The 25,733-nt window shown below is 45.9% G+C and overlaps 1 protein-coding gene across 2 annotated transcripts; it reads right to left on the bottom strand.

Annotated features, from left to right (window-relative positions):
* azi2 (5-azacytidine induced 2) lies at positions 1-25,601 on the bottom strand. 2 transcript variants are annotated; one of them, XM_036934934.1, is made up of 8 exons: positions 25,377-25,601; positions 22,598-22,833; positions 21,664-21,780; positions 20,560-20,659; positions 19,460-19,593; positions 18,668-18,717; positions 5,328-5,458; positions 1-883 (listed from the first exon to the last, which is right to left on the bottom strand). In XM_036934934.1, exons 2-8 carry the CDS (start codon positions 22,820-22,822, stop codon positions 444-446), a joined length of 1,197 nt encoding a protein of 398 aa, XP_036790829.1. In that variant the 5' UTR covers positions 22,823-22,833; positions 25,377-25,601; the 3' UTR covers positions 1-443. The 2 variants fall into 2 exon arrangements, with proteins under 2 accessions (XP_036790829.1, XP_036790831.1); XM_036934936.1 differs by having other exon boundaries at positions 22,598-22,829; positions 25,377-25,598.
* Between the last annotated feature and the right edge of the window lie 132 nt (positions 25,602-25,733).

The raw sequence follows: 25,733 nt of genomic DNA on the forward strand, positions 1-25,733 counted from the left end.
GATTGACTATATACCTTTATAATACATAACATGTAAATAAGTCACATTAGGAGGGAGGGGCTAAAATTGAAAAGCAGTCAGACTGTGGATTAGTTCACTACAGCTTTGAGCTCTAGTAAATACCAGTATGGGATACACACACACACATAAACACAGTCATAATCTGGCTGTCGAGGACTCATCCCATCATCTTTCTCTCTTGGGTAGATGAAACCCCTTCCTTTCTCTGCCACCTGATTCCCAGGGAGGGGAGTCATCAGTGTGTCTGGGCCGGGTCAGAGGGTAGCCCATCAGAAGCTTCTCCCGTGGTTTGCTCTGTGGCTAGTTGAATCATCCTGGAGCAAGTTCCCCAGGCTGGAGAGTCCATAGGAGTTGTCTCCTCATCTTAAGGCAGGTTGGGTGTTGCACGGCAGGGCAGCCTTAGAGCCAGGGGGTCCTCCACCTCAGTAGGGTGGGGGCTTGGCCCAGTCTCCATTAGGGCTCATGGGGGTACTACCCCTGGAGGAGTGGATGGGGCTGCCCTGGCTCAGACCCTGCCTCTGGCCCTCCCAGAAGAGGGCGTCGCTGGGTTTGGGCGGGGAGGGGAAGGACCAGGAGGAGTCATCTAGAGAGGCCTGGTTGAGAGGAGGAGGAGGCAGGAGGACAGGACTAGTACTGTCCAGACCCAAGGCACCAGGGTAGTGGCTGGACCAGGGACCGTTTGGCCAGTAGTCCTCCCTGAGACCCTCCAGAGCCGGTGGGCCCACGGGGGGAAGGCAGGGCCGGCCAGAGCTGGAGGGGACAGGGGGGGCACTAGGGGCTCGGGGCACGGTCATGCGGACTGTTCCATGGTTCAGGTTCTTCTCCACATCGTCCAGGCACTGCACAGGGACAGTTGGTGCAGCTAGAGAGAGAGAGAAGGGCACAAACATTTTCTTTAACTTTCTTCAAAATCAGGTTGTCAGATAATTAGAATGTTTTTACCTGGTTGTGTTTCAGTAGACGTCAAAACAGGAGGAAACATTTTGACGCGGTTGTTTCGGTACTAAACTGAACTGGTACAATGACACCAATTGTTGGTTTTCAGTTGCATTATGTTCTACAACGTTATGCCCTACTGAACAAGACCCAGTATTTAGCACCGTCACCCTTGCCACCTACCCCAAAGCAGAGGGACAGACAGCCAGACAGGCACCATCACCCTTGCCACCTACCCCAAAGCAGCACTCAAACAAAGCAACTCATCACACCTGACTGTTCATGAAGACCAGAGAATATTCATTTGGATTATGTTGCAATCCTTTGTCCATGGAACTCTGTTAGTATCGCAACACCACACCATTTATTCCACTGTCTATTATGACTGGCTCTAGTAATCATTTCAGTTAGGGTGACTGGCTCTAGTAATCATTTCAGTTAGTGTGACTGGCTCTAGTAATCATTTCAGTTAGTGTGACTGGCTCTAGTAATCATTTCAGTTAGTGTGACTGGTTCTAGTAATCATTTCAGTTAGGGTGACTGGTTCTAGTAATAATTTCAGTTAGGGTGACTGGTTCTAGTAATAATTTCAGTTAGGGTGACTGGCTCTAGTAATCATTTCAGTTAGTGTGACTGGCTCTAGTAATCATTTCAGTTAGGGTGACTGGCTCTAGTAATCATTTCAGTTAGGGTGACTGGCTCTAGTAATCATTTCAGTTAGTGTGACTGGCTCTAGTAATCATTTCAGTTAGTGTGACTGGCTCTAGTAATCATTTCAGTTAGTGTGACTGGTTCTAGTAATCATTTCAGTTAGGGTGACTGGCTCTAGTAATCATTTCAGTTAGGGTGACTGGTTCTAGTAATCATTTCAGTTAGTGTGACTGGTTCTAGTAATAATTTCAGTTAGTGTGACTGGTTCTAGTAATCATTTCAGTTAGTGTGACTGGTTCTAGTAATCATTTCAGTTAGGGTGACTGGTTCTAGTAATCATTTCAGTTAGTGTGACTGGTTCTAGTAATCATTTCAGTTAGGGTGACTGGCTCTAGTAATCATTTCAGTTAGTGTGACTGGCTCTAGTAATCATTTCAGTTAGTGTGACTGGTTCTAGTAATCATTTCAGTTAGTGTGACTGGCTCTAGTAATCATTTCAGTTAGTGTGACTGGCTCTAGTAATCATTTGGGCTCAATAATCAACTCAAAATGCTGTTGATTGATATCCATTATCCTCTACATTGGATGAATGCCAATAACTAGGCTAATGAATTAAAGATGGTTCCTGTGTACCTTGAGGGATGTGTGGTTGGGTGATGCTGACAGAGTGTACCTTTAGGGATATGTGGTTGGGTTGGGTGATGCTGAAAAGGAATTAGTAAACAGTGTGTGAATATAATAGACAGCATATTTAGTAAGAAATTATTTATCTTACATTCAGTCAGCATTTTAGTTTAGTTTTATCCTCTAGAAATCAAAGTGACAGACAGACAGGCAGCCAGACAGGCAGCCAGACAGACAGGCAGAGCGACAGACAGCCAGACAGGCAGAGCGACAGACAGCCAGAGCGACAAACCGACAGACAGACGAACAGCCATGCAGACCGGCAGAGCGACAGCCAGACAGACAGGCAGAGGGACAGCCAGACATACAGGCAGAGGGACAGCCAGACAGACAGGCAGAGGGACAGCCAGCCAGACAGGCAGAGGGACAGCCAGCCAGACAGGAAGAGGGACAGCCAGACAGACAGGCAGAGGGACAGACAGGCAGAGGGACAGACAGGCAGAGGGACAGACAGCCAGACAGGCAGAGGGACAGACAGCCAGACAGGCAGAGCGACAGACAGCCAGACAGGCAGAGCGACAGCCAGCCAGACAGGCAGAGCGACAGCCAGCCAGACAGGCAGAGCGACAGACAGCCAGACAGGCAGAGGGACAACCAGACAGACAGGCAGAGCGACAGACAGCCAGACAGGCAGAGGGACAACCAGACAGACAGGCAGAGCGACAGGCAGAGCGACAGCCAGCCAGACACTGTAGTTTCCAGAGGCTGTATAGCTAAATTGGGCTGAGTAGTGTGAGGAGAGATGGGAGTGAGAATCACACCTCTGACGTTCCCTTCAGAACTAGACATGCTTCAGAAACACAACACACCCAGGCCTGATTAAGGCTTTTAGAGAGATGCATCCCTCAAGAGATAACATGGCTTAGCAACTATATTTAAAGAGAATATACATTTATTTCTATGGTAAAGAGAGTCAGAGCAGTTCAGTCAAACGTCTCACACACACACACACACACACACACACACACACACACACACACACACACACACACACACACACACACCCTCTTTAATATGCAGCACAAACGCATGCAACATTAGACACACACATCATTGGTTTTCTATCCAATCATCATGTTGAGCAGATAATAATAAAGTTTAAATGAGAGTTCCTCTGTGTTTGATGGAAGAGCAGGAGGCAGAGAGAGACAGAGAGAGAGTCTCATGAGAGTTTCCCATTTGAATAAAAGTGATTTCGTAGTAAGAACCTCTGACGAATACAGATGCTCGGTGTCTTTGAATAAATACACCTCTCCCCCTTTTTCTCTCTCATCTAGGAAACAGGATTAGTCTGGGATATTCACTAGAATAAATATATCTGCTCTTTATATTTCATTCTAATTTACACCTCTTGTTTGGTCCCCTGTTCTACAAAGAGAATAGCAACAAACTACATCTCTTCAGGGGTGAAAAACATCAGAACAGGAAAGAGAGATGGCTTTAATATCCTAATATATCCTCTACCATTGTAGTGCTATGATAATAGCTCAGCTGTCTTTCTCCACCTAGCCTCCAGTAGCATCCCTCTTTCTCCACCTAGCCTCCAGTAGAATCCCTCTTTCTCCACCTAGCCTCCAGTAGAATCCCTCTTTCTTCCACCTAGCCTACAGTAGCATCCCTCTTTCTTCCACCTAGCCTCCAGTAGCATCCCTCTTTCTTCACTTAGCCTCCAGTAGCATCCCTCTTTCTCGACCTAGCCTCCAGTAGAATCCCTCTTTCTTCCACCTAGCCTACAGTAGCATCCCTCTTTCTTCCACCTAGCCTCCAGTAGCATCCCTCTTTCTCCACCTAGCCTCCAGTAGAATCCCTCTTTCTTCACTTAGCCTCCAGTAACATCCCTCTTTCTCGACCTAGCCTCCAGTAGCATCCCTCTTTCTCCACCTAGCCTCCAGTAGCATCCCTCTTTCTTCACTTAGCCTCCAGTAGCATCCCTCTTTCTCGACCTAGCCTCCAGTAGAATCCCTCTTTCTTCCACCTAGCCTACAGTAGCATCCCTCTTTCTCCTCCTAGCCTCCAGTAGCATCCGTCTTCCTTCCACCTAGCCTACATAGTAGACTCTCTTTCATCAACAACTTTTATTTTGAAAGATTCCTTGTTGATGGCATGTTGTTTTAAGATGTGTGAAAAGACAGGTTGGGTTTCGTTATCACTCAGAGAAGGAAAGGGAACCTGAAGAGAAAACATTAATTTCTCTACACTAAATAAGTAGCAGTATGTCAGACAATCTGCTCTTTAGTCCGAGGCCCTCTCCCTCATACACAGGGATTATGTTAATGAGGGCACATTATCCTGGATTGTTCAGATAGAAATACATTACCTAGAAAATACACACGTCTCAAGACATTTCTGTCTGCAACCTTCCAGATCATTACAGAACGTCTGCTGAAAGTGCCCCCAGCCAGGACTTACCTTCTCTGTTAGCTGCTAGCTGTGGTTTAGTATTGACCTCGTCTGTTAGCTGCTAGCTGTGGTTTAGAATTTACCTCGTCTGTTAGCTGCTAGCTGTGGTTTAGAATTTACCTCGTCTGTTAGCTGCTAGCTGTGGTTTAGAATTTACCTCGTCTGTGAGCTGCTAGCTGTGGTTTGTAACTCACCTTCTCTGTTAGCTGCTAGCTGTGGTTTGTAACTCACCTCGTCTGCTAGCTGTGGTTTGTAACTCACCTCGTCTGCTAGCTGTGGTTTGTAACTCACCTCGTCTGCTAGCTGTGGTTTGTAACTCACCTCGTCTGCTAGCTGTGGTTTGTAACTCACCTCGTCTGCTAGCTGTGGTTTGTAACTCACCTCGTCTGCTAGCTGTGGTTTGTAACTCACCTCGTCTGCTAGCTGTGGTTTGTAACTCACCTCGTCTGCTAGCTGTGGTTTGTAACTCACCTCGTCTGCTAGCTGTGGTTTGTAACTCACCTCGTCTGTTAGCTGTGGTTTGTAACTCACCTCGTCTGTTAGCTGTGGTTTGAAACTCACCTCGTCTGTTAGCTGCTAGCTGTGGTTTGTAACTCACCTCGTCTGTTAGCTGCTAGCTGTGGTTTGTAACTCACCTCGTCTGTTAGCTGCTAGCTGCGGTTTGTCTCCGAGCTTCTTCACCAGGTCAGACTGTTGTTTCAACACTGAGTGTAGAGAGGAGATCTCAGTGGCCAGGGCCTCATAGGACTGTAGCACTGCCTTATCGCTGTAAAATAACAATACAAGACTACAATGAGAAGAGACTACAGGACAACACTCCTACATTCATCTACAGGACAACACTCCTACATTCATCTACAGGACAACACTCCTACATTCATCTACAGGACAACACTCCTACATTCATCTACAGGACAACACTCCTACATTCATCTACAGGACAACACTCCTACATTCATCTACAGGACAACACTCCTACATTCATCTACAGGACAACACTCCTACATTCATCTACAGGACAACACTCCTACATTCATCTACAGGACAACACTCCTACATTCATCTACAGGACCATTTACATTTGCACAATACATACTTAAATCAGGAATACACAGATTATTATATTTATATAATACATACTTAAATCAGGAATACACAGATTATTATATTTATATAATACATACTTAAATCAGGAATACACAGATTATTATTTTTTATATTTGTGAAAACAGTAATGCTGCCCCTTTCTGCTGCTCCAAGCAATTCCAGAATACTAAAATAAATACATTTAATTGATAATAGAAGGAAAATCCTTCAAAATTATACATTAACGCAAAGACCTAAATACATATTTTCGATTATAGAGTCAAGGTGCACAAGACAAGGGGCCTCCCGGGTGGCGCAGTGGTCTAAGGCACTGCATCGCAGCAGGCCATGGGGTGACGCACAATTGGCCTAGCGTCGTCCGGGTTAGGGAGGGTTTGGCCGGTAAGGATATCCTTGTCTCATCGCGCACTAGCGACTCCTGTGGCGGGCCGGGCGCAGTGCACGCTGACCAGGTCGCCAGGTGTTTCCTCCGACACATTGGTGCGGCTGGCTTCCGGGTTGGATGCGCGCTGTGTTAAGAAGCAGTGCGGCTTGGTTGGGTTGTGTTTTGGAGGACGCATGACCTTCAACCTTCGTCTCTCCCGAGCAGTAACTACTAACAATTGGATACCACGAAAAAAATAATAAATAAATAAATGCACAAGACAAGATGTTTTGAGCATCAAAAAGGGGAGTTTGAGACGTGATGTTGGTGGCAGCACCTGGAAGACTGCCTTGTAGAGGAGCACAGATCTCACGAACACGTCGACTAAACCGGACTCAGCGGAGAGAGAGACACCAGGGGATAAAAAAATATTTTAAAAAAATCTACAACGTTACTGATTTTCTACTGAATTATAACATATTTATTTGCCAAGTGCTTTTCAAACCTTACACTTAAAAAAAAAAAATGACGCTCGGGCTTAAAAGATTTCTCTGTGAGATTCACAGGATGGAGAAGGAATCGTTTCAGACAGGCACCTGTTCGGTGTGATAAAAGGCTATTACTTTGTTCTCTATGAATAAAACTCTGGGTCTGTAGCGCCAACTAGTGGACATAATAATGTACTGGAGGAGGTCCAAATGAGATCAAATCCCTTTGTATTTGTCAAACGCTCCTGATACACACACAGCTGTAGTGAACTTTACAGTGAAATGCTTCTTCACCAGCCATTTCCCAAACATGTATAGTTTAAGGATGAAACATTTGCTAAATAAACTAGGAAATGGTAACACAATAAAATAATGAGACTATATACCAGGAGTACAGAGTCACGGTGCAGGGGTACCAGGTAGTAATGAGACTATATACAAGGAGTACCAGTCACTGTGCAGGGGTACCAGGTAGTAATGAAACTATATACAAGGAGTACAGAGTCACTGTGCAGGGGTACCAGGTAGTAATGAGACTATATACCAGGAGTACAGAGTCACTGTGCAGGGGTACCAGGTAGTAATGAGACTATATACAAGGAGTACCAGTACAGAGTCACTGTGCAGGGGTACCAGGTAGTAATGAGACTATATACAAGGAGTACAGAGTCACTGTGCAGGGGTACCAGGTAGTAATGAAACTATATACAAGGAGTACCAGTACAGAGTCACTGTGCAGGGGTACCAGGTAGTAATGAGACTATATACAAGGAGTACAGAGTCACTGTGCAGGGGTACCAGGTAGTAATGAAACTATATACAAGGAGTACCAGTACAGAGTCACGGTGCAGGGGTACCAGGTAGTAATGAGACTATATACAAGGAGTACCAGTACAGAGTCACTGTGCAGGGGTACCAGGTAGTAATGAGACTATATACAAGGAGTACAGAGTCACTGTGCAGGGGTACCAGGTAGTAATGAAACTATATACAAGGAGTACCAGTACAGAGTCACTGTGCAGGGGTACCAGGTAGTAATGAGACTATATACAAGGAGTACAGAGTCACTGTGCAGGGGTACCAGGTAGTAATGAGACTATAAGGAGTACCATACAGAGTCAGGGGTACCAGGTAGTAATGAGACTATAAGGAGTACCATACAGAGTCAGGGGTAGCAGGTAGTAATGAGACTATATACAAGGAGTACAGAGTCACTGTGCAGGGGTACCAGGTAGTAATGAGACTATAAGGAGTACCATACAGAGTCAGGGGTACCAGGTAGTAATGAGACTATATACAAGGAGTACAGAGTCAGGGGTACCAGGTAGTAATGAGACTATAAGGAGTACCATACAGAGTCAGGGGTACCAGGTAGTAATGAGACTATAAGGAGTACCATACAGAGTCAGGGGTACCAGGTAGTAATGAGACTATAAGGAGTACCAGTACAGAGTCAGGGGTACCAGGTAGTAATGAGACTATAAGGAGTACCAGTACAGAGTCAGGGGTACCAGGTAGTAATGAGACTACAAGGAGTACCATACAGAGTCAGGGGTACCAGGTAGTAATGAGACTATAAGGAGTACCAGTACAGAGTCAGGGGTACCAGGTAGTAATGAGACTATAAGGAGTACCAGTACAGAGTCAGGGGTACCAGGTAGTAATGAGACTACAAGGAGTACCATACAGAGTCAGGGGTACCAGGTAGTAATGAGACTATAAGGAGTACCAGTACAGAGTCAGGGGTACCAGGTAGTAATGAGACTATAAGGAGTACCAGTACAGAGTCAGGGGTACCAGGTAGTAATGAGACTATAAGGAGTACCATACAGAGTCAGGGGTACCAGGTAGTAATGAGACTATAAGGAGTACCATACAGAGTCAGGGGTACCAGGTAGTAATGAGACTATAAGGAGTACCATACAGAGTCAGGGGTACCAGGTAGTAATGAGACTATAAGGAGTACCATACAGAGTCAGGGGTACCAGGTAGTAATGAGACTATAAGGAGTACCAGTACAGAGTCAGGGGTACCAGGTAGTAATGAGACTATAAGGAGTACCAGTACAGAGTCAGGGGTACCAGGTAGTAATGAGACTATAAGGAGTACCAGTACAGAGTCAGGGGTACCAGGTAGTAATGAGACTATAAGGAGTACCAGTACAGAGTCAGGGGTACCAGGTAGTAATGAGACTATAAGGAGTACCATACAGAGTCAGGGGTACCAGGTAGTAATGAGACTATAAGGAGTACCATACAGAGTCAGGGGTACCAGGTAGTAATGAGACTATAAGGAGTACCATACAGAGTCAGGGGTACCAGGTAGTAATGAGACTATAAGGAGTACCATACAGAGTCAGGGGTACCAGGTAGTAATGAGACTATAAGGAGTACCAGTACAGAGTCAGGGGTACCAGGTAGTAATGAGACTATAAGGAGTACCATACAGAGTCAGGGGTACCAGGTAGTAATGAGACTATAAGGAGTACCAGTACAGAGTCAGGGGTACCAGGTAGTAATGAGACTATAAGGAGTACCATACAGAGTCAGGGGTACCAGGTAGTAATGAGACTATAAGGAGTACCAGTACAGAGGCAGGGGTAGCAGGTAGTAATGGGACTATATACAAGGAGTACCATACAGAGTCAGGGGTACCAGGTAGTAATGAGACTATAAGGAGTACCAGTACAGAGTCAGGGGTACCAGGTAGTAATGAGACTATAAGGAGTACCAGTACAGAGTCAGGGGTACCAGGTAGTAATGAGACTATAAGGAGTACCAGTACAGAGTCAGGGGTACCAGGTAGTAATGAGACTATAAGGAGTACCATACAGAGTCAGGGGTACCAGGTAGTAATGAGACTATAAGGAGTACCATACAGAGTCAGGGGTACCAGGTAGTAATGAGACTATAAGGAGTACCATACAGAGTCAGGGGTACCAGGTAGTAATGAGACTATAAGGAGTACCATACAGAGTCAGGGGTACCAGGTAGTAATGAGACTATAAGGAGTACCAGTACAGAGTCAGGGGTACCAGGTAGTAATGAGACTATAAGGAGTACCAGTACAGAGTCAGGGGTACCAGGTAGTAATGAGACTACAAGGAGTACCATACAGAGTCAGGGGTACCAGGTAGTAATGAGACTATAAGGAGTACCATACAGAGTCAGGGGTACCAGGTAGTAATGAGACTATAAGGAGTACCAGTACAGAGTCAGGGGTACCAGGTAGTAATGAGACTATAAGGAGTACCAGTACAGAGTCAGGGGTACCAGGTAGTAATGAGACTATAAGGAGTACCAGTACAGAGTCAGGGGTACCAGGTAGTAATGAGACTATAAGGAGTACCAGTACAGAGTCAGGGGTACCAGGTAGTAATGAGACTATAAGGAGTACCAGTACAGAGTCAGGGGTACCAGGTAGTAATGAGACTATAAGGAGTACCATACAGAGTCAGGGGTACCAGGTAGTAATGAGACTATAAGGAGTACCATACAGAGTCAGGGGTACCAGGTAGTAATGAGACTATAAGGAGTACCAGTATATAGTCACTGTGCAGAGGTACCAGGTAGTAATGAGACTATAAGGAGTACCATACAGAGTCAGGGGTACCAGGTAGTAATGAGACTATAAGGAGTACCATACAGAGTCAGGGGTACCAGGTAGTAATGAGACTATAAGGAGTACCAGTACAGAGTCAGGGGTACCAGGTAGTAATGAGACTATAAGGAGTACCATACAGAGTCAGGGGTACCAGGTAGTAATGAGACTATAAGGAGTACCAGTACAGAGTCAGGGGTACCAGGTAGTAATGAGACTATAAGGAGTACCAGTACAGAGTCAGGGGTACCAGGTAGTAATGAGACTATAAGGAGTACCATACAGAGTCAGGGGTACCAGGTAGTAATGAGACTATAAGGAGTACCAGTACAGAGTCAGGGGTACCAGGTAGTAATGAGACTATAAGGAGTACCATACAGAGTCAGGGGTACCAGGTAGTAATGAGACTATAAGGAGTACCAGTACAGAGTCAGGGGTACCAGGTAGTAATGAGACTATAAGGAGTACCAGTACAGAGTCAGGGGTACCAGGTAGTAATGAGACTATAAGGAGTACCATACAGAGTCAGGGGTACCAGGTAGTAATGAGACTATAAGGAGTACCATACAGAGTCAGGGGTACCAGGTAGTAATGAGACTATAAGGAGTACCATACAGAGTCAGGGGTACCAGGTAGTAATGAGACTATAAGGAGTACCAGTACAGAGTCAGGGGTACCAGGTAGTAATGAGACTATAAGGAGTACCAGTACAGAGTCAGGGGTAGCAGGTAGTAATGAGACTATAAGGAGTACCAGTACAGAGTCAGGGGTACCAGGTAGTAATGAGACTATAAGGAGTACCATACAGAGTCAGGGGTACCAGGTAGTAATGAGACTATAAGGAGTACCATACAGAGTCAGGGGTACCAGGTAGTAATGAGACTATAAGGAGTACCATACAGAGTCAGGGGTACCAGGTAGTAATGAGACTATAAGGAGTACCAGTACAGAGTCAGGGGTACCAGGTAGTAATGAGACTATAAGGAGTACCAGTACAGAGTCAGGGGTACCAGGTAGTAATGAGACTATAAGGAGTACCATACAGAGTCAGGGGTACCAGGTAGTAATGAGACTATAAGGAGTACCATACAGAGTCAGGGGTACCAGGTAGTAATGAGACTATAAGGAGTACCAGTACAGAGTCAGGGGTAGCAGGTAGTAATGAGACTATAAGGAGTACCAGTACAGAGTCAGGGGTACCAGGTAGTAATGAGACTATAAGGAGTACCAGTACAGAGTCAGGGGTACCAGGTAGTAATGAGACTATAAGGAGTACCATACAGAGTCAGGGGTACCAGGTAGTAATGAGACTATAAGGAGTACCATACAGAGTCAGGGGTACCAGGTAGTAATGAGACTATAAGGAGTACCATACAGAGTCAGGGGTACCAGGTAGTAATGAGACTATAAGGAGTACCAGTACAGAGTCAGGGGTACCAGGTAGTAATGAGACTATAAGGAGTACCAGTACAGAGTCAGGGGTACCAGGTAGTAATGAGACTATAAGGAGTACCATACAGAGTCAGGGGTACCAGGTAGTAATGAGACTATAAGGAGTACCAGTACAGAGTCAGGGGTACCAGGTAGTAATGAGACTATAAGGAGTACCATACAGAGTCAGGGGTACCAGGTAGTAATGAGACTATAAGGAGTACCATACAGAGTCAGGGGTACCAGGTAGTAATGAGACTATAAGGAGTACCATACAGAGTCAGGGGTACCAGGTAGTAATGAGACTATAAGGAGTACCAGTACAGAGTCAGGGGTACCAGGTAGTAATGAGACTATAAGGAGTACCATACAGAGTCAGGGGTACCAGGTAGTAATGAGACTATAAGGAGTACCAGTACAGAGTCAGGGGTACCAGGTAGTAATGAGACTATAAGGAGTACCAGTACAGAGTCAGGGGTACCAGGTAGTAATGAGACTATAAGGAGTACCATACAGAGTCAGGGGTACCAGGTAGTAATGAGACTATAAGGAGTACCATACAGAGTCAGGGGTAGCAGGTAGTAATGAGACTATAAGGAGTACCATACAGAGTCAGGGGTACCAGGTAGTAATGAGACTATAAGGAGTACCAGTACAGAGTCAGGGGTACCAGGTAGTAATGAGACTATAAGGAGTACCATACAGAGTCAGGGGTACCAGGTAGTAAGTAATGAGACTATAAGGAGTACCAGTACAGAGTCAGGGGTACCAGGTAGTAATGAGACTATAAGGAGTACCAGTACAGAGTCAGGGGTACCAGGTAGTAATGAGACTATAAGGAGTACCAGTACAGAGTCAGGGGTACCAGGTAGTAATGAGACTATAAGGAGTACCATACAGAGTCAGGGGTACCAGGTAGTAATGAGACTATAAGGAGTACCATACAGAGTCAGGGGTACCAGGTAGTAATGAGACTATAAGGAGTACCATACAGAGTCAGGGGTACCAGGTAGTAATGAGACTATAAGGAGTACCATACAGAGTCAGGGGTACCAGGTAGTAATGAGACTATAAGGAGTACCAGTACAGAGTCAGGGGTACCAGGTAGTAATGAGACTATAAGGAGTACCATACAGAGTCAGGGGTACCAGGTAGTAATGAGACTATAAGGAGTACCATACAGAGTCAGGGGTACCAGGTAGTAATGAGACTATAAGGAGTACCATACAGAGTCAGGGGTACCAGGTAGTAATGAGACTATAAGGAGTACCATACAGAGTCAGGGGTACCAGGTAGTAATGAGACTATAAGGAGTACCAGTACAGAGTCAGGGGTACCAGGTAGTAATGAGACTATAAGGAGTACCATACAGAGTCAGGGGTACCAGGTAGTAATGAGACTATAAGGAGTACCAGTACAGAGTCAGGGGTACCAGGTAGTAATGAGACTATAAGGAGTACCATACAGAGTCAGGGGTACCAGGTAGTAATGAGACTATAAGGAGTACCAGTACAGAGGCAGGGGTAGCAGGTAGTAATGGGACTATATACAAGGAGTACCATACAGAGTCAGGGGTACCAGGTAGTAATGAGACTATAAGGAGTACCAGTACAGAGTCAGGGGTACCAGGTAGTAATGAGACTATAAGGAGTACCAGTACAGAGTCAGGGGTACCAGGTAGTAATGAGACTATAAGGAGTACCAGTACAGAGTCAGGGGTACCAGGTAGTAATGAGACTATAAGGAGTACCATACAGAGTCAGGGGTACCAGGTAGTAATGAGACTATAAGGAGTACCATACAGAGTCAGGGGTACCAGGTAGTAATGAGACTATAAGGAGTACCATACAGAGTCAGGGGTACCAGGTAGTAATGAGACTATAAGGAGTACCATACAGAGTCAGGGGTACCAGGTAGTAATGAGACTATAAGGAGTACCAGTACAGAGTCAGGGGTACCAGGTAGTAATGAGACTATAAGGAGTACCATACAGAGTCAGGGGTACCAGGTAGTAATGAGACTATAAGGAGTACCAGTACAGAGTCAGGGGTACCAGGTAGTAATGAGACTATAAGGAGTACCAGTACAGAGTCAGGGGTACCAGGTAGTAATGAGACTATAAGGAGTACCATACAGAGTCAGGGGTACCAGGTAGTAATGAGACTATAAGGAGTACCAGTACAGAGTCAGGGGTACCAGGTAGTAATGAGACTATAAGGAGTACCATACAGAGTCAGGGGTACCAGGTAGTAATGAGACTATAAGGAGTACCAGTACAGAGTCAGGGGTACCAGGTAGTAATGAGACTATAAGGAGTACCAGTACAGAGTCAGGGGTACCAGGTAGTAATGAGACTATAAGGAGTACCATACAGAGTCAGGGGTACCAGGTAGTAATGAGACTATAAGGAGTACCATACAGAGTCAGGGGTACCAGGTAGTAATGAGACTATAAGGAGTACCATACAGAGTCAGGGGTACCAGGTAGTAATGAGACTATAAGGAGTACCAGTACAGAGTCAGGGGTACCAGGTAGTAATGAGACTATAAGGAGTACCAGTACAGAGTCAGGGGTAGCAGGTAGTAATGAGACTATAAGGAGTACCAGTACAGAGTCAGGGGTACCAGGTAGTAATGAGACTATAAGGAGTACCATACAGAGTCAGGGGTACCAGGTAGTAATGAGACTATAAGGAGTACCATACAGAGTCAGGGGTACCAGGTAGTAATGAGACTATAAGGAGTACCATACAGAGTCAGGGGTACCAGGTAGTAATGAGACTATAAGGAGTACCAGTACAGAGTCAGGGGTACCAGGTAGTAATGAGACTATAAGGAGTACCAGTACAGAGTCAGGGGTACCAGGTAGTAATGAGACTATAAGGAGTACCATACAGAGTCAGGGGTACCAGGTAGTAATGAGACTATAAGGAGTACCATACAGAGTCAGGGGTACCAGGTAGTAATGAGACTATAAGGAGTACCAGTACAGAGTCAGGGGTAGCAGGTAGTAATGAGACTATAAGGAGTACCAGTACAGAGTCAGGGGTACCAGGTAGTAATGAGACTATAAGGAGTACCAGTACAGAGTCAGGGGTACCAGGTAGTAATGAGACTATAAGGAGTACCAGTACAGAGTCAGGGGTACCAGGTAGTAATGAGACTATAAGGAGTACCATACAGAGTCAGGGGTACCAGGTAGTAATGAGACTATAAGGAGTACCATACAGAGTCAGGGGTACCAGGTAGTAATGAGACTATAAGGAGTACCAGTACAGAGTCAGGGGTACCAGGTAGTAATGAGACTATAAGGAGTACCAGTACAGAGTCAGGGGTACCAGGTAGTAATGAGACTACAAGGAGTACCATACAGAGTCAGGGGTACCAGGTAGTAATGAGACTATAAGGAGTACCAGTACAGAGTCAGGGGTACCAGGTAGTAATGAGACTATAAGGAGTACCAGTACAGAGTCAGGGGTACCAGGTAGTAATGAGACTACAAGGAGTACCATACAGAGTCAGGGGTACCAGGTAGTAATGAGACTATAAGGAGTACCAGTACAGAGTCAGGGGTACCAGGTAGTAATGAGACTATAAGGAGTACCATACAGAGTCAGGGGTACCAGGTAGTAATGAGACTATAAGGAGTACCATACAGAGTCAGGGGTACCAGGTAGTAATGAGACTATAAGGAGTACCAGTACAGAGTCAGGGGTACCAGGTAGTAATGAGACTATAAGGAGTACCAGTACAGAGTCAGGGGTAGCAGGTAGTAATGAGACTATAAGGAGTACCATACAGAGTCAGGGGTACCAGGTAGTAATGAGACTATAAGGAGTACCATACAGAGTCAGGGGTACCAGGTAGTAATGAGACTATAAGGAGTACCATACAGAGTCAGGGGTACCAGGTAGTAATGAGACTATAAGGAGTACCATACAGAGTCAGGGGTACCAGGTAGTAATGAGACTATAAGGAGTACCATACAGAGTCAGGGGTACCAGGTAGTAATGAGACTATAAGGAGTACCAGTACAGAGTCAGGGGTACCAGGTAGTAATGAGACTATAAGGAGTACCATACAGAGTCAGGGGTACCAGGTAGTAATGAGACTATAAGGAGTACCAGTACAGAGTCAGGGGTACCAGGTAGTAATGAGACTATAAGGAGTACCAGTACAGAGTCAGGGGTACCAGGTAGTAATGAGACTATAAGGAGTACCATACAGAGTCAGGGGTACCAGGTAGTAATGAGACTATAAGGAGTACCAGTACAGAGTCAGGGGTACCAGGTAGTAATGAGACTATAAGGAGTACCATACAGAGTCAGGGGTAGCAGGTAGTAATGAGACTATAAGGAGTACCATACAGAGTCAGGGGTACCAGGTAGTAATGAGACTATAAGGAGTACCAGTACAGAGTCAGGGGTACCAGGTAGTAATGAGACTATAAGGAGTACCAGTACAGAGTCAGGGGTACCAGGTAGTAATGAGACTATAAGGAGTACCATACAGAGTCAGGGGTACCAGGTAGTAATGAGACTATAAGGAGTACCAGTACAGAGTCAGGGGTACCAGGTAGTAATGAGACTACAAGGAGTACCAGTACAGAGTCAGGGGTACCAGGTAGTAATGAGACTATAAGGAGTACCATACAGAGTCAGGGGTAGCAGGTAGTAATGAGACTACAAGGAGTACCAGTACAGAGTCAGGGGTACCAGGTAGTAATGAGACTATAAGGAGTACCAGTACAGAGTCAGGGGTACCAGGTAGTAATGAGACTATAAGGAGTACCAGTACAGAGTCAGGGGTACCAGGTAGTAATGAGACTATAAGGAGTACCATACAGAGTCAGGGGTACCAGGTAGTAATGAGACTATAAGGAGTACCATACAGAGTCAGGGGTACCAGGTAGTAATGAGACTATAAGGAGTACCAGTACAGAGTCAGGGGTACCAGGTAGTAATGAGACTATAAGGAGTACCAGTACAGAGTCAGGGGTACCAGGTAGTAATGAGACTATAAGGAGTACCAGTACAGAGTCAGGGGTACCAGGTAGTAATGAGACTATAAGGAGTACCAGTACAGAGTCAGGGGTACCAGGTAGTAATGAGACTATAAGGAGTACCAGTACAGAGTCAGGGGTACCAGGTAGTAATGAGACTATAAGGAGTACCAGTACAGAGTCAGGGGTACCAGGTAGTAATGAGACTATAAGGAGTACCATACAGTCAGGGGTACCAGGTAGTAATGAGACTATAAGGAGTACCATACAGAGTCAGGGGTACCAGGTAGTAATGAGACTATAAGGAGTACCATACAGAGTCAGGGGTACCAGGTAGTAATGAGACTATAAGGAGTACCATACAGAGTCAGGGGTACCAGGTAGTAATGAGACTATAAGGAGTACCAGTACAGAGTCAGGGGTACCAGGTAGTAATGAGACTATAAGGAGTACCAGTACAGAGTCAGGGGTACCAGGTAGTAATGAGACTATAAGGAGTACCAGTACTGAGTCAGGGGTACCAGGTAGTAATGAGACTATAAGGAGTACCAGTACAGAGTCAGGGGTACCAGGTAGTAATGAGACTATAAGGAGTACCAGTACAGAGTCAGGGGTACCAGGTAGTAATGAGACTATAAGGAGTACCAGTACAGAGTCAGGGGTACCAGGTAGTAATGAGACTATAAGGAGTACCATACAGAGTCAGGGGTACCAGGTAGTAATGAGACTATAAGGAGTACCATACAGAGTCAGGGGTAGCAGGTAGTAATGAGACTGTATACAAGGAGTACCATACAGAGTCAGGGGTACCAGGTAGTTGAGGTAATATGTACATGTAGGTGGAGGTGAAAGTGTCTTGTCAATCAGGAGACAATAAACAGAGTAGCAGCAACGTGAAGAGTGTGACAGAGTGTCTGTGTGTGGCGTCAATATGTGTGTGTGAGCGTATGGTATGTGTGTGTGTGTATATATATATATATATATATATATATATATATATATATATATATATATATATATATATATATATATATATAGAGCCAGTGAGTGTATATAGAGCCAGTGAGTGTATATAGAGCCAGTGAGTGTATTTAGGAGCCAGTGAGTGTATTTAGGAGCCAGTGAGTGTATTTAGGAGCCAGTGAGTGTATTTAGGAGCCAGTGAGTGTATACAGAACCAGTGAGTGTATATAGAGCCAGTGAGTGTATATAGAGCCAGTGAGTGTATATAGAGCCAGTGAGTGTATACAGAACCAGTGAGTGTATATAGAGCCAGTGAGTGTATATAGAGCCAGTGAGTGTATATAGAGCCAGTGAGTGTATATAGAGCCAGTGAGTGTATATAGAGCCAGTGAGTGTATATAGAGCCAGTGAGTGTATATAGAGCCAGTGAGTGTATATAGAGCCAGTGAGTGTATATAGAGCCAGTGAGTGTATATAGAGCCAGTGAGTGTATATAGAGCCAGTGAGTGTATATAGAGCCAGTGAGTGTGTCTATGTACAACTGATGCCTTGAATTTCTGTGGCACGCATCCTAGTCTATTCTAGTACGATCCGTCTATCTGAGTGGCATGCATCCTAGTCTATTCTAGTACGATCCGTCTATCTGAGTGGCATGCATCCTAGTTTATTCTAGTACGATCCTTCTATCTGAGTGGCATGCATCCTAGTCTATTCTAGTACGATCCGTCTATCTGAGTGGCATGCATCCTAGTCTATTCTAGTACGATCCGTCTATCTGAGTGGCATGTCCCAGTACTCAGACGAGTTTCTTATTGAAAGTGAACCCTGTTGCTAGGTAAACTACAGACATAGATCTACAGAGGTAAACAATGCTCTGTCTCCACCTGGTGGCTGGTGTATGGCATCTACACAATGACAGGTGTTTCAAATGGGGCTAAATTCTGCTTCAATTTATTTAGTGAGATCTTTCCCCCCTGGTGTCAAACCTGAAGAAGTAGTTCTGAGGAGATGAAGGACATACCTGGGGTTGGACTCCACGTGATTCTGGTCACAGTCAGTTCCAGAAGAATCCTAGGAAGAGGGAGGTCATCAAAAGAGTTATAATTGAAACCCTAGAATAAGAGCGTAGTTCACAGACCATGTCTGGAAAAGAAAGCCAGGGAAACTACACTGGCATTCTGGTTGATTCACAATGTGTGTTCATGGACCTCAAACAAAGGTTCAACAGACCTTCACTGGGTTTCGGGGTCAACAGACCTTCACTGGGTTTTTGGGTAAACAGACCTTCACCAGGGTTTTGGTTCAACAGACCTTCACTGGGTTTCGGGGTCAACAGACCTTCACTGGGTTTCGGGGTCAACAGACCTTCACTGGGTTTCGGGGTCAACAGACCTTCACCGGGGTTTTGGGATCAACAGACCTTCACCGGGGTTTTTGGGTCAACAGACCTTCACCGGGGTTTTTGGGTCAACAGACCTTCACCGGGGTTTTGGGGTCAACAGACCTTCACCGGGGTTTTGGGGTCAACAGACCTTCACCGGGGTTTTGGGGTCAACAGACCTTCACCGGGGTTTTGGGGTCAACAGACCTTCACCGGGGTTTTTGGGTCAACAGACCGTCATCAGAACCTTGAAACACACTAGTTCTATATCCACATAGTCTTATGAATGAAACACACTAGTTTATATCCACATAGTCTTATGAATGAAACACACTAGTTTATATCCACATAGTCTTATGAATGAAACACACTAGTTTATATCCACATAGTCTTATGAATGAAACACACTAGTTTATATCCACATAGTCTTACCCCACAGTGTCCCTGCAGTCGGTTCTTCTCCAGAGTCATCCTCTCCAACTCCTCCTGCAGAGTATGCATCTTCAGTTCACTGTTGATCCTGTCCACCTGCCAGTAGTCCTGAGTACTGGTTAGAGACTTCATCACTATGGAGAGAGAGAACACACACACACGGTTAGAATACAACGTTGTCACTTCTGGGTCATGTGACATCAGTCCCCTTCTACTTCTGTAACACTGTAGAAACGTTGAACATCAGGGTAGAGAAGGTTGAACAATGAACACTCTAGCTTGTCTGTGGGATAGTGGGCACATTGGGATTTGAGCGTCTAGACTCAGTGAAAAGTCATGGGCATTAACTGTCCCTTAGCTGGACATTAGGGACAATCCTGGTGATTACACCTTGGCTGAGAGTAAAGGGAATGTCCCTGCCTGGTCAGGATGACACTGCATGTCAGTCTGTTGGTGAGACTAAGGGGAAAACCTGGTAATGATATTGTCCCTTGGCTGAGGTTAAGTCCCTTGGCTGAGGTTAAGTCCCTTGGCTGAGGTTAAGTCCCTTGGCTGAGGTTAAGTCCCTGGTCATTAAAGTCCCCTGGCTGAGGTTAAGTCCTTGGTCATTAAAGTCCCTTGGCTGAGGTTAAGTCCCTGGTCATTAAAGTCCCCTGGCTGAGGTTAAGTCCCTGGTCATTAAAGTCCCCTGGCTGAGGTTAAGTCCCTGGTCATTAAAGTCCCTTGGCTGAGGTTAAGTCCCTGGTCATTAAAGTCCCCTGGCTGAGGTTAAGTCCTTGGTCATTAAAGTCCCTTGGCTGAGGTTAAGTCCCTGGTCATTAAAGTCCCCTGGCTGAGGTTAAGTCCCTGGTCATTAAAGTCCCCTGGCTGAGGTTAAGTCCCTGGTCATTAAAGTCCCTTGGCTGAGGTTAAGTCCCTGATCATTAAAGTCCCTTGGCTGAGGTTAAGTCCCTGGTCATTAAAGTCCCTTGGCTGAGGTTAAGTCCTTGGTCATTAAAGTCCCCTGGCTGAGGTTAAGTCCCTGGTCATTAAAGTCCCTTGGCTGGTCCCTGGTCATTAAAGTACCTTGGCTGAGGTTAAGTCCCTGGTCATTAAAGTACCTTGGCTGGTCTCCATCTCAGTCTTTAACTGCAGCAGCTCCATCTCTTTGGCCTGCAGCTGCTCATTCAGGAGCCTCTCAGACTCACTCTTCTCCCTCTTCTAGAGAAACACAGTTAAAAAAAAGAGAGATATGATGAAGAGTAAAAATTGAAGAGTCAGTGAAGGAGAGAGGAGGAGAGACAGTTACAAAGAGACAGGATAAAGACAGGAAGAGATACGGACCAGCTGGACCTAGTGGACTGTCCACACCAGCTGGACATATTGGACTGTACACACCAGCTGGACCTAGTGGACTGTACACACCAGCTGGACCTAGTGGACTGTACACACCAGCTGGACCTAGTGGACTGTACACACCAGCTGGACCTAGTGGACTGTACACACCAGCTGGACCTAGTGGACTGTCCACACCAGCTGGACCTAGTGGACTGTCCACACCAGCTGGACCTAGTGGACTGTCCACACCAGCTGGACCAAGTGGACTGTCCACACCAGCTGGACCTAGTGGACTGTCCACACCAGCTGGACCTAGTGGACTGTCCACACCAGCTGGACCTAGTGGACTGTCCACACCAGCTGGACCTAGTGGACTGTCCACACCAGCTGGACCTAGTGGACTGTCCACACCAGCTGGACCTAGTGGACTGTACACACCAGCTGGACCTAGTGGACTGTACACACCAGCTGGACCTAGTGGACGGTCCACGCCAGCTGGACCTAGTGGACTGTACATACCAGCTGGACCTAGTGGACTGTACATACCAGCTGGACCTAGTGGACTGTCCACACCAGCTGACTGTACACACCAGCTGGACCTAGTGGGCTGTCCACACCAGCTGGACCTAGTGGGCTGTCCATACCAGCTGGACCTAGTGGGCTGTCCACACCAGCTGGACCTAGTGGGCTGTCTATACCAGCTGGACCTAGTGGACTGTCCACACCAGCTGGACCTAGTGGACTGTCCACACCAGCTGGACCTAGTGGACTGTCCACACCAGCTGGACCTAGTGGACTGTCTATACCAGCTGGACCTAGTGGACTGTACACAACAGCTGGACCTAGTGGACTGTACACACCAGCTGGACCTAGTGGACTGTACATACCAGTTTATTAAGCTCCAGCTGCAGGTCCTCCTTCTCCATGTAGATGCCACGGTAGGCACTGAAGGCCTTGTTGACGTACTGGGGTCCTTCAGGGGAAGGAGCTTCAGGCCTGAACAGCTACAGGTTACAACCACACATCAGTTACAACACAGCTACAGATTAAAACACACAGCTACAGGTTAAAACACACGGCCACAGGTTAAAACACACGGCCACAGGTTAAAACACACGGCCACAGGTTAAAACACACGGCCACAGGTTAAAACACACGGCCACAGGTTAAAACACACGGCCACAGGTTAAAACACACGGCCACAGGTTAAAACACACGGCCACAGGGTACAACACACAGCCACAGGGTACAACACACAGCCACAGGGTACAACACACAGCCACAGGGTACAACACACAGCCACAGGGTACAACACACAGCCACAGGGTACAACACACAGCCACAGGGTACAACACACAGCCACAGGGTACAACACACAGCCACAGGGTACAACACACAGCCACAGGGTACAACACACAGCTACAGGGTACAACACACAGCTACAGGGTACAACACACAGCTACAGGGTACAACACACAGCTACAGGGTACAACACACAGCTACAGGGTACAACACACAGCTACAGGGTACAACACACTGCTGTTGAATCTCATGATGCAAGCCTCTCCATGAACAGGATCACCTCAACACATTGATAAGTGACAATGTTTTACTGTGCGAACAACCCATGACAATTGAGCTAGATGTACTTTGACCATTTGAGGTTTTATCTGTTCCCCAAAAATAAATCAATGACTCTATCAGGATAATAAAGTTGTATTTTAATGCTACTGCTGAGAACTTACTGTATCAAGATATGCATGTATGAAGTTGTTCCTGTTGTGTCTTAATGAAGCCCCACCCCCCCCCCTCATCCTGTACCTTATCTTCCAGTTGTTTGACTCTCTTCCTCAGCAGTGTGTTCTCTCTCTCCGTGTCTCTCAGCCTCTTCTTGATGTCCTCGTACGCTGTGACCAAGGCAAAGTGGGAGGCTACAGACTCGTCCCCGGCACACACGGACACGGGGCTCTCCCCTGCTCCACCGTACGCCGTCTCATGCTTCAGAATGCAGATATCATCCTCCACTGCCTCCATGCCAAGCTCCATGCCAGGCCTAGCTAGTAGAGAGCAGAGGTAGATCCGAGGAGTCAATTATACACAACTAAGACAATAATGCCAAGCTCCATGCCAGGCCTAGCTAGTAGAGAGCAGAGGTAGACCCGAGGAGTAAATTATACACAACTAAGACAATAATGCCAAGCTCCATGCCAGTCCTAGCTAGTAGAGAGCAGAGGTAGACCCGAGGAGTCAATTATACACAACTAAGACAATAATGCCAAGCGCCATGCCAGGCCTAGCTAGTAGAGAGCAGAGGAAGACCCAAGGAGTCAATTATACACAACTAAGACAATAATGCCAAGCTCCATGCCAGGCCTAGCTAGTAGAGAGCAGAGGTAGACCCGAGGAGTCAATTATACACAACTAAGACAATACAATAATGCCAAGCTCCATGCCAGGCCTAGCTAGTAGAGAGCAGAGGTAGACCCGAGGAGTCAATTATACACAACTAAGACAATAATGCCAAGCTCCATGCCAGGCCTAGCTAGTAGAGAGCAGAGGAAGACCCAAGGAGTCAATTATACACAACTAAGACAATAATGCCAAGCTCCATGCCAGGCCTAGCTAGTAGAGAGCAGAGGTAGACCCGAGGAGTCAATTATACACAACTAAGACAATAATGCCAAGCTCCATGCCAGGCCTAGCTAGTAGAGAGCAGAGGTAGACCCGAGGAGTCAATTATACACAACTAAGACAATAATGCCAAGCTCCATGCCAGGCCTAGCTAGTAGAGAGCAGAGGAAGACCCAAGGAGTCAATTATACACAACTAAGACAATAATGCCAAGCTCCATGCCAGGCCTAGCTAGTAGAGAGCAGAGGTAGACCAGAGGAGTCAATTATACACAACTAAGACAATACAATAATGCCAAGCTCCATGCCAGGCCTAGCTAGTAGAGAGCAGAGGTAGACCCGAGGAGTCAATTACACACAACTAAGACAATAATGCCAAGCTCCATGCCAGGCCTAGCTAGTAGAGAACAGAGGTAGACCCAAGGAGTCAATTATACACAACTAAGACAATAATGCCAAGCTCCATGCCAGGCCTAGCTAGTAGAGAACAGAGGTAGACCCAAGGAGTCAATTATACACAACTAAGACAATAATGCCAAGCTCCATGCCAGGCCTAGCTAGTAGAGAGCAGAGGTAGATCCGAGGAGTCAATTATACACATTTAAGACAATACAATAATGCCAAGCTCCATGCCAGACCTAGCTAGTAGAGAACAGAGGTAGACCCGAGGAGTCAGTAGTAACACAACTAAGACAAAACAATAGTCATGAGTTTGACAGAGTTGCATATATTTGGGAACAAATTTATTTATTTCCAGCAAACTTTAGAATGACAATCATTGTGCGCCGTGCTACAAATCCAGGATTGAGATTCTAGCAATGAGTTGATCTCACTGTTTGAAAATGCAGAGAAAAGTAAAAAAATAAATAGGAGGAGCAGGTTGAACACCTCTCTCTTTCTTATCTGAACCATAACACTCTGCGTTGGGCTTGGCTGTGTGTGCAAGACACCACGATAACCCGCTCTGCATTGGGCTTGGCTGTGTGTGCAAGACACCACGATAACCTGCTCTGCATTGGGCTTGGCTGTGTGTGCAAGACACCAAGATAACCTGCTCTTCGTTGGGCTTGGCTGTGTGTGCAAGACACCAAGATAACCTGCTCTGCATTGGGCTTGGCTGTGTGTGCAAGACACCACGATAACCAGCTCTGCATTGGGCTTGGCTGTGTGTGCAAGACACCACGATAACCTGCTCTGCATTGGGCTTGGCTGTGTGTGCAAGACACCACGATAACCTGCTCTGCATTGGGCTTGGCTGTGTGTGCAAGACACCACGATAACCTGCTCTGCATTGGGCTTGGCTGTGTGTGCAAGACACCACGATAACCTGCTCTGCGTTGGGCTTGGCTGTGTGTGCAAGACACCAAGATAACCTGCTCTGCATTGGGCTTGGCTGTGTGTGCAAGACACCACGATAACCAGCTCTGGGACACAACATCGTGAGTCTGTGTATTGTTTGGATTCCCAATACACCGACTCCTGATGTTGTGTCCCAATGTTACACGATACCGGAAGTGAGAGCTAAGGAACTGTTGCGGCAAAGAGAAACCAAAACCAACGTTGTATGTCATGACACTTGTTGAAATTAATCTATCTATTATTGAAACGATTAGTTAAAACCATAATCAATTATCGGTTAAAAACAATTCGTACAAATATCAGGTTGTCATAAAATAAACACGTCCCTTTCCACCACACCAGGAAAAAAAATCAAAACATCAGCATTTCGAAGGACGTTAGCATAGCTAGCTACCGTTAGCAACTCGGGACAGGCCATTATTCAATATGGATCAACCAAAACTAAAGACTGGTGTGTTATCTATCGTGCTAAATTGTTCATCTAGACCTTACAACTGTGAGACAGTTTTCTATGACAGTCTTATAGCAGTTATCTGGCAGCTAAACGATACAAGAATACGCAGCCAGCTGATGATCAATTGATACTAGCTAGCCGCGTTAGCTTATTTTACCTTTGTTGATGTTGTTTTCGACGATATCACGTTGTGTATCTACCGAGCATGGTTTAGTACCAATTTACGGGACGACTGTGATGCCAAAAAATTTGATCTCTCTGTTGTAAATCGTTATTTGATATGTTTTCGATATAAAATACATTTGTGATTAACCATGAACCAGGAAACGTCCAACGTCTTGTGAAATGTCACTTTCAAAAACTTCCGGGGTTGATGTGACTTTCAAAATAAAAGCCGACGTCATCCTCGACTTAAAAAAAAACCTATGAATCTGGTTGTGTAGCTAGATATACTACTCGGATGAATACTATAATATTTGAAAAGCTTCCAACTATGGGTTAGAGATGATAGAAA

Source organism: Oncorhynchus mykiss, chromosome 2 (genome assembly GCF_013265735.2).
Source record: "Oncorhynchus mykiss isolate Arlee chromosome 2, USDA_OmykA_1.1, whole genome shotgun sequence".
In the NCBI taxonomy this organism is placed as follows: domain Eukaryota; kingdom Metazoa; phylum Chordata; class Actinopteri; order Salmoniformes; family Salmonidae; genus Oncorhynchus; species Oncorhynchus mykiss.